The following is a 10,203-nucleotide window of genomic DNA, read 5'->3' as shown; positions in this document are numbered from 1 at the left end:
ACCCTCCAAATCTGCCTTACATTTCACTGCTCTCACCAAGCTAAACGCAGCTGTGCAGACAAGGGTCTTGATATACCTCCTGCTTTTGTTGCTGTGAATGCAAAAATGAGGTTTTGCAGAAAGGCTGACAAGCACTTGGCAGGCCACCCACACGACACACACACACGCAAACACCGCTTTCTAAAACCACTGCACGAAAGAATGTTTGTAACTGCTTTTAGAGTGTTTTAGACGGTTTTTAGAATGCTTTTTAAATTGTTTTTCTTAAATTGTTTTGTTGATGTGTTTGCCGCCCTGGGCTTCTTCCAGAGGAAGGGCAGGATATAAATTCAATAAACAGCAGTAACAACCGTGGTGGTTGGTGGCTCCATGCCAGTGGAGTAGCAGAATCTGCTCCAGGTTTTAATCCAAACTTTCAAGGAGGTGTCCAAGGTGCACCGAAGTTCAGACTAAAACCCAGAGAGGATTCCACTGCCCCACTGACATGGAGCCATTAGCCACCCCTGAACAACAATTATAATAAGGAGAAGGCATCAAAATGGGAGCCACCCACCTCTCATAGTTAATGGAGAAGAGGAGGTGAGCACGCACAAGAGTGAACCTGGCTTTTGCCACTGCACTGGACATGGGCATCCAAGTCTCTGAGCCGCTGGTCAGCAAGGCCACAAAATCTAGGAAGAAAAAAGGGTAGTGTCTGTGATTCCACATGTGTTTGCAAACAATCCAGGAAGCCTGGAGAACTTGCTATATATCTTTCTTTCAAACATCTACCGTCTTTAGAATACTATAAGCATTAAAACACTAAACTCTGACAATCACATTTACAAAATTGATAAATATATTCTTACTTGCATTTATAAACTGGCCTAGTAAATTCACTTGATAAATCTCCCCTTTATAGATTTTATAAGTTCATAATGCAATATCTAAATCATTTACACCCAGTTCGTTTCTATTGAATTGAATCCTGTTCCCTTCTTTCTAACACCAATGCATATTTTTAAGTACTCTGTCAAGGTTATAAATGTAAACTGATTCCAAAATGTCTTACTTCTATTCTTCTAGATTTTTTAAAATGAATTATAACATTATTGCATTTCTAATTATATATAAGACCCTCTGTGGTGCAGAGTGGTAAGCGGCGGTAACGCAGCCGAAGCTCTGCTCACGGACGGAGTTCGATTCCAACGGGAGGAAGTCGAATCTCCGGTAAAAGGGGTCGAGGTCCACTCAGCCTTCCATCCATCCGTGGTCGGTAAAATGAGTATGTGACATATGCTGGGGGGTAAAGAAAGGCCAGGGAAGGAACTAGCAATCCCACCCCATATATACGGTCTGCCTAGTAAACGTCGCAAGATGTCACCCTAAGAGTCGGAAACGACTCGCACTATAAGTGCGGGGACACCTTTACTTTTACTTTAATATATATAAAACTGACTCCTTTCTGTCTATGCAGGGGAATAGCTGTATTACATAATTCAATAAAGAAAGCTCTGGTTCTGTTCATATTTAATTGGAAAATGTCATTAATCATCTTTATTACTAACCTCCAAAAAGCCTATCTTTTATTTTATCACCTTTCACATTCTGCAAGCCCTCCCCTGCCCTGGAAGCCCTATCACCTATCTCTAGCCAATAGGGAACTACCTTACACCAAATTAAAGGAGGCTCAAAGTGGCAGCCTTGGGATCTGAAAAATATCCAGAGCAGTTTCTCATCTCCTGTACCTCTGCCACAGCTATCCTGAATCATTATTTACCATGGTTTGGTTTGACATGTAACCATGGTGTAGGAATGGGTGAATGTGTCAATTTCAGTTCCTCTCAAGTTTCTCCTTGTCCCAGTCTTAAGTTCAGTTCTCTACATTTCCAGATAAGTTTGTCGGTTTTTTAAGTCCTCGTGGAAATACATAACCATTTTAATACTAATTCTCCTAATAAACACATTTTGATGCAATTTTGCCTATTGCACATATTTTTACAAAGCAATTATCCCTAATATAATGCATTTTGTATGTTATTTTCACCAACATATGCATTGTTACATAGACTTTGCTCTACTGTATACATTTTTGTACATATTTCTTGGCTGGATTTTAAAATTCCAAGATATGTGAATTTTGAATTTCGAAGGACAGGCGTTTCAGTTTGGGTATTGTTTTGAAAAGAGTGCATTAGGGAGGTTCACCATTAAATGCAAACTGAATTGAATTTCTTGCCCACCCATACCTGGGTGTCTGTAAGCTATAGTGCACTCCAGCTCAACACCTAACAAGGGCTGTGTGCAATCCGCAGTACAAAAAAACGTTTTGCACTCAGGTCATCCAAATTCTGTGCCAGGAAAAACTAGATTCTGTGACCTGAATGAATTGGGGAAATGGAGCAAGTCATTCTTAATTTCCAGAAATTAACCTGAATTTTTGTATATTTATTGGAGGGGTGGGGAGATAAAGGATTAAGCAGGGCAGTGCAACCCACCCCTGACTTATTTATTATTATTTATTTATTGGATTTATATCCTGCCTTTCCTCCCAGTAGGAGCCCAGGGTGGCAGAAAGTTCTAGAAATGTGATTCAGCCACACTTTTATGTCTTCGCAGATTTCAGCAGGTACTGCCCACATATTTTCAGGTACACCTGCAACAACAAGGACTAGAAATTTGTTTTTGTTTTTTTAAATGAAATGAAAGATGGGGTTCTCAGGAAGTTGGATTCTGTGCCAGCTACTACCACATTCTATGCTTTCCCCCCGCACCTGTGGAATCAGGACTTCGACTGGGTCATGCCCATACCTATGCGGTTGTCATCTCGGACCAAGTCCTCGGAGCTGAGATAGGCGCGGTCATTGTAATTCCTATGCAAGTCATCTTCCTTGGCTTGAAAGTACTCAAAGTTGTCAAAGAGCGGTTCAGGTCTCTTCTCTGGGATGCTGGGAGTGGCTGCATGATGGATGACAGGAAGGAAGATTTTTATGATACTACAGAATGAAGGTGAATACAAAAACAAGTTTTGATGCCTCTCAAATCACCCTTTTCTGGAACCTGGTTAGGGCTGGCTCTGAGTTTGAGTGGGTCCTGGGAGAAGCAGCCTTTAGTGGGTCCTCCATTGGTGTGCCCAGACAGACTTACCTGGTGGCATCTGGCAGCACCCCAAATAGCACCAGGCAGCTGGGTCCGGCTCCCATTTTAATTTCTCAAAGTGCCCCAGGATGATGCCATGCTGGAGGCATTGTGGGAAATTTAAATGGTGCAATGGTGGCTGGTGGTTCTATGACAGTGGGGCAGTGGAATCCACTTTGGGATTCAGACGGAACTTTGAAGGAGCTGTCCAAGGTACTGAAGGCTGGACTAAAACCCAGAGTGGATTCCACTGCCCCACTGACATGGAGCCACCACTGAAATGGTGGCTAGGCTCAACTGCTCAGGGCTTCTCAGAGCTAAGGGTGGGCAACTGCAGTAGGCCCTATGGGGTTTCTGGGCCCTTAGCAGCTGCCCACAGATGCCAAGTGCCAATGCCAGCCCTGCACTAGTGGCACAACCACAAATAATAGGGCACAGACGACGCCCTGGCCATCTTTACACACCCTTTCTGCTCTACATAGAGATTACTTATTTAATATTCATTGCATTTATACCCCACCCTTTTCTCCAAGGAGCTCAAGGCAGTGACCATGGTTCCCCTCCATTTAATCTTCACGACAACCCTATGAGGTAGGTTAGGCTCAGAGGCAGTGACTGGCCCAAGGGCACCCAGCGAGCTGCATGGCTGAGTAGAGATGGACTTTGAGGTCCCAGCCCAACACTCTAACCACTATACCACACTGGCTCTCCATGTAGGAAAGATGTCATGTGTGAAGGGGCCCCTGATTACAGACATTTGAGCCCTGATGTAAAAGTAAATAAATAAATATGGCACTTCCCATACACTGTTGTACTATAATAATAACTCATGAAATAACTGACCATTAGCCACCTACAATGAAGTCGAAAATCTGTCACTTGAGGCTCTTTCATTTTATTTCTCATCATTTATTTCTAAAACATAAAGCTTGCTTTTCAACACAGGCAAGTTCCCAAAGCATCAAACATAATTAAAAACAAACACTAAAGATATAACATTAAAATTAAAACAGCATGAAATATTAATCAGAGATATGTTATGAGTAAAAGCGGGCAGTAGGGTTGTAGATAAAAACCAGCTGTCACAAAAAATTAAACCAGATGACTATTGAATAAAAAGCTCAGGCAAATAAAAAGATCTTCTCTGGATGCCTAAAATTTCACACACACACAGGAGTGAGGCAAATCTCTCTGTGCAGGACAGAAGGCGGTCATATCTTGTTGGACTCCAGCATCCATCAGCCCCAGCCAGCATGGCCAATGGTCAGGCATGATGGGAGTTCATAGAAACAAATCGTAGAGTTGGAAGGGGCCTATAAGGCCATCAAGTCCAACCCCCTGCTCAACGCAGGAATCCAGCTCAAAGCATACCCGACAGGTGCCTATCCAGCTGCCTCTTGAAGGCCTCCAGTGTTGGAGAGCCCACTACCTGCCTAGGTCATTGGTTCCATTGTCTCAATGCTCTAACAGTTAGGAAGTTCTTCCTGATGTTCAGTCGAAATCTGGCTTCCCATAACTTGAGCTCATTATTCTGTGTCCTGCACTTTGGGACGATCAAGAACAGATCCTGGCCCTCCTTTGTGTGGCAACCTTTCAAGTACTTGAAGAGTGCTATCATATCTCCCCTCAGTCTTCTCTTCTCCAGGCTAAACATGCCCAGTGTTCAGTCTCTCCACATAAGGCTTTGTTTCCAGTCCCCTGGTCATCCTTGTTGCCCTCCTCTGAACCTGTTCCAGTTTGTCTGCATCCTTCTTAAAGTACGGTGTCCAGAACTGGACGCAGTGCTCAAGATGAGGCCTAACTAGTGCCAAATAGAGGGGAACCAAGACTTTATGCAATTTGGAAACTATACTTCTGTTAATGCATCTTAAAATAGCATTTGCCTTTTTTCGCAGCCAAATCACACTGTTGGCTCATATTCAGCTTGTGATCAACAACAATCCCAAGATCCTTCTCACATGTAGTATTGCTGAGCCAAGTATCCCCCATCTTGTAACTGTGCATTTGGTTTTTTTTCTTAGGTATAGAACTTTGCACTCATCCCTGTTAAATTTCATTCTGGTTTTTTTTTCAGCCCAATGCTCCAGCTTATCAAGATCTCTTTGAATTTTGTTTCTGTCTTCCAAGGTATTAGTTATCCCTCCCAATTTTGTAGATGTGTAGCCCAACAGTTTCTGGAGAAGGACACCAGGCTGGCTATCCCAATGTAGGGCACTGCATTAATTTATTTCTGAAACATACAACCCACTTTTCAACATAGGCAACTTCCCAAAGCATCAAACATAATTAAAAACAAACACTCAAAATAAAGCATTAAAATTAAAACAGCATGAAACACAGATAAGAAAAAGGGGATCTCACTCTGCTGAGATATATTTATTTATGTATAACATGCTTTCCCACACAAAATGAACAACCATTTTAAGAAATCATATGGTATAGTGGTTAGAGCACTGAACCTTGGGCCAGTTGCCGTCTCTCAGCCTAACTAGCCTGCTGTTCTCAGGACAGGTACACTGGAAGATTGCCAGCCTGGGAATCAGATTCAAGTGCCAATCTAGTCAGCTTCTGTGCATGAAATCGTGTGTGGGCAACAAAAGGTCTTGGGCCATCTTTATGTCGGTGTCTAAAACAGAGGTTGTGGGTCATTTTAACATGAAAAGGTATGCATAGGTGGGGGGAGCAGAACCCTTTCCCCACTCTCCCCTCCTCACTCTCCATCATTGCAGGGACTCTTCCCCTCGGAGGCTCCTGACAATTTGTTTGAACTGATTTTAATACTGTATTTTTAGACTGTTGTCACCTGCCCTGTGCAGGTAAGAAATGTAATTAATAATAGTGGAGGCTGGTCTGTAAGGGCAAGTGGGCCAGCCCCCACCTGCCTGCCATCTAAGGCCCCATCTCCACTATAACATTTAAAGCAGGAGGATACCACTTGAAACAGTCACAGCTTCCCCCAAACAATTCTCGGAAGTGTAGCTGGTTAAAGGGTGATGAGAGTTGTTAGGAGACCCCTATTCCCTTCACAGACCTACAAGGGACTGATTGTTAAACCCAGTAGTGGCAAATTCAAAAGTGTAGGGTCCCTTCATGAAGTCACAGCCACATTCCTCCCCCCCCCTTTTTTTTGCTGCTGGGTTAAGAACGAGATCCTTGTTAATGCCTTCTCCCACAACAACAGACGCCCCTAAGAGCCAATCAGTATGAAAGGGGAGAATGTTAGCTACTGAGAAGAGTCTTCTCAGTGGCCGACTCGCCCCCTTTCACTCTCATGACTCCAATCAGCAGGAAAGCACAAGGAAGCATGTTAGAAGACTCTTCTCAGTGCCAAACACACTCCCCTTTCATGCTGAGTGACTCGTAGGATGCTGGAGACATTGCAACCCTGCTCACCCAAAAAGTAAGGCACCTAAGACCCCGGATGACTACACCCCTGGTTAAACCATTCTGGGAACTGCAGCTCTGTGAGGGAAACAGGGGTCTCCTAACAGTTCTCGGCACCTTTAACAAACTATGGCGCCCAGGGTTCTTTGGAGGAAAACATGACTGTTGAACGAGGTGTGGTACTCCTTTAACTGTAAGGCACAGATGGAGCCTATCTTACAACCAGTTCAGGGGATGGCTATGGCTGTCAGCTTCCTCCCCCTTAAGTCTCAGTGTTGCTCCTTGTAGACCTCAGCCACAAGGAGGATGGGGATAAAATGAGAATTATTTGGCTCTAGCTGTCATTGGCTCTCACTCCGCCTCCCGTTGGGCTCCCTGCCTTCCGCTCCACCAGTCCCAACGGGAGCCACGCAACAGATAAACCACCACAGAAGTGAGCCAGGTGGGTGAAAAAGTTCTTGAAGCAATGGAGTTCAGTGAGCTGAAGTGGGAGGGGAGAGACCCCGTCACCCATTTTAGACCAGGGAACAGTAGGACAGACATGTGAATGAACAAACTTGGCGGTCCCATCATATCAAGTTTTTGCCTTGAACATAAAAAGTGGAGCGGACTTGCTAAATGTCCCTGCCAAAATACCCTGAAACTGGATCTCCCAGCTTTGCTAGCGTATGTGGAATTTTGCTCATTCTGAACACATCAGTGCTGGGTTGAGAGGTAGATGCTATGTGACAGAAATACAAAAATTTATGACATCCACATGTGATCATTACTGCTGCCCAAATGTGCTTTTTATTTATGCTACCAAATGTAAGTTTGGATGTTATTTTATATACGATGTGGTGAGGCATGCCACCAGACCACAGGGATCATTTGGCCACCAGGACTTAAAAAACTCTTTGTGCAATTAACCATCTCAGGACAAGGTTCCACTTTCACTGGGAATCCCTCAAATGCAAACAAGCAAAATAGTCACCCTGTGAAAAGTTCAACTTGTAGCAACTTTACTATGTCAAGACAACTATTTGGCATCAAGCTATTAGGACTGCTCTGCTGCCCATTCCCACATCACATCACAAATTCTCGCCTCAGATTGCTTCCTCATCTAAATCTTGTTTTGTCCTAGAAGCAGGGCCTTTTCTGTGGTGACATCTTGCTTGTTGGAAAGCCCTCCCAAGAGAAGCCTGTGAAGCTTATTCTGCTGGAGACTTGGAACTGTCAGGAAAGGTGCAAACATATTGCCAGACCTTGAAGGGCCTAGTAATTGAGCCATGCCACATTTCTCCTACTGCTAAAGCTGTTTGGCATGGAAAGACAGATTCTTGGGAGTCAAAAAATTCCACAACCCCCACCCCCACCTCTATTCACCTTGCTCACCCATTCTGTGTCACCTGTTTGAGGTTCTGGCAATGGCAGCAGTTTCTCTCCCTCTCACCAATTGATACCATTCTTACCTGTTTGGCTATGCCAAAGTGAGGTCAGAAACCACTGCCCTCACTCTGATTTAGTATTGTGACATCATCATCATCTATTTAATTAATTAATTAATTAATTTGTATCCCACCCTTCCTCCCAGCAGGAGCCCAGGGCAGCAAACAAGGCACCAAAACCACTTTAAAACATCATAAAAACAAATCTTAAAATATATTAAGACAAAACAGCATTAAAAACATTTTAAAAACTTTTTAAAAAGGTTAAAAACATTATTAAAATCATATTAAGCAAATCTGACACAGAGACAGACTGGGACAGCTCTCAACTTAAAAGGCTTGTTGAAATTAATACATAGCCAGATCTGATTGATTAAATGTTATTGTTGTGAAGCCAAATCAGAGTGAGGATCATGTTTTATGACATCACTCTTCACTAGCTTTATGATGTCACCATGTAGCCAAATCTGATTGGTTATGTGGCATTGTCGTGAGGTCAAATCAGAATGAGGGCAATGCTGCCTTCCCTCAGTATAGTATCATGTCATTCAGCTGCAGTGGAAAAAATAGTTGCAAATAGCAAAAAGAAGCACTACCGTATCTCCCTACATGAATCTGTCCGGGATTTGGGATCTTCAGGTGAGGCCCTTCTTGTGCTCCCCACACCTTTGCAAGTACATATGACGGGGACACGAGATAGGGCCTTTTCAGTGGCTGCCCCTAGGCTATGGAACTCCCTTCCGAGTGAGGTGCGATCAGCCCCCTCCTTGCTGTCTTTCCAGTGACAAGTAAAGACTGTTTTATTTCAACGGGCATTTGGGATAGAGAACGACCAGGATTAAGTGTCCTAGGATTGGTGACTACATTATATGATCTTATTATTTTAAATTGTCCTCTGTTTTTAACGTATGTTTTATGGTTTTAATTTTTCTCATAGTTTAATTCTATTTTAATTGTTTACTTTTAATGGTGTTGCTTTTTAGTTGTAAGCCGCTCTGAGTCCTATTGGAAAAAAGGGCGGGGTAGAAATAAAGTTTATTATTATTATTATCATTACCGCCGCTGCCAAACACTGTGTATGTTGTTGATTTTAAATTCTGAGCAACCATGAGTCCTCTTTTAGCCAAACTGATGGAATATAAATAAGATAAACAAGAACATTTTTGCAAAAGACTCAGATCCTAAATGAAAGTCAGCTGAGTGTAAGCAAATGCATGAGACCTACATGTTGTTTAGCTGTCATGCAAGTGGTGGCTGCTTCACATCTGCTCTTGCCAAAACAGAAACTATAGCTGGGATTCATGCAATGCCCTATACTGTTATTATTTATTTATTTATCATTAAATTTATATGCTGCCCTTCCTCCCAGAAGGAGTCCAGGGTGGCAAACAAAAACACTAAAAGCTCTTTAAAACATCTTATAAACAAGATATATCTGTAGATTTATCTGTAGTGTAGAAGATGCACAATGGAATTTTGTCTGGGTCCAGAGTTCGTCTCTTTGTTCCTTTCCAACGGAGAGTTAAGGCTCCTCGCCCCCGCGCCTGCTCTGCTGCCGCACAGTTTCTAATACTGACTGACAGCCACATGGCTACTCACCCATAAAAGGCCATTGACCCACATGGGGTCCCAGTTTCCCAAACGGCATGTGGATTTTGCAAGATCTGGTCCCTCCCTCCCTCCTCCCATTTACAACCTGATCTACAAAACAGCTAGTCTAAAAATGCTTTGATTCAAGGCAGAGGAAAAGTCCCATTGAAATCAATGGCCTGACCTTGGCATGAAGCCAAGGGCTCCACCTTAGCGGGTGCAAGGGTCAGTCAGCCCATCTGGAAACAGCTTTTGGCAGGGGAGCTTGTCTGCATGCTACTTGGGAGAGGTTCAGGACAAAAGCTGTTATTATGTAATCCTGATTGGGACAAAGTTAATTGTGTTTCTGCAAATCACTTAGGAACGAAGCAACAACTCCATCATAGCCGGAAAGCAAGCGAGGCCACTGACTGGGGTGACACAATTCTCTCCTGGCTCTCGGTTGCTTCCAGAATGGCCAGCTCCCTCACTGCAAACTGACAGCGCATCCCAAATTCCTGGTGCAATCGACCAGGGGTTTTTGGAACACTGTCTGCACACGACACCCTCACTCTGCCTCTTCTAGGGTGGCAAAACACACACAGGAAGAGATCTAGCTCTGAACAGCAGCCAGCATCTCCGCCCCCTGCAGACTACCTAGCACAAAGAGCGCATTTTCTAAAGCCATCTACCTGACCTCATAGCA

The 10,203-nt window shown here is 43.6% G+C and overlaps 1 protein-coding gene across 3 annotated transcripts in view; it reads right to left on the bottom strand.

The window, feature by feature from the left end:
* The window catches only part of CHRD (chordin), a 64,272-nt gene that overhangs the window by 39,856 nt on the left and 14,213 nt on the right, over positions 1-10,203 (bottom strand). For all 3 annotated transcript variants that reach the window (XR_009764133.1, XM_061637445.1, XM_061637446.1), the window contains exons 4-5: positions 2,791-2,937; positions 554-671 (exon numbers count right to left, since the gene is read on the bottom strand). Coding sequence is in view for 2 of the 3 variants with exons in the window: in XM_061637445.1 (XP_061493429.1) it covers positions 554-671; positions 2,791-2,937 (265 nt within the window). In the remaining variant the exon portion in view is untranslated. The remainder of the gene's footprint in view (positions 1-553; positions 672-2,790; positions 2,938-10,203) is intronic.

This window comes from Rhineura floridana, chromosome 7 (genome assembly GCF_030035675.1).
Source record: "Rhineura floridana isolate rRhiFlo1 chromosome 7, rRhiFlo1.hap2, whole genome shotgun sequence".
Taxonomy (NCBI): Eukaryota; Metazoa; Chordata; class Lepidosauria; order Squamata; family Rhineuridae; genus Rhineura; species Rhineura floridana.
This window is presented reverse-complemented; position numbering and strand designations above follow the sequence as displayed.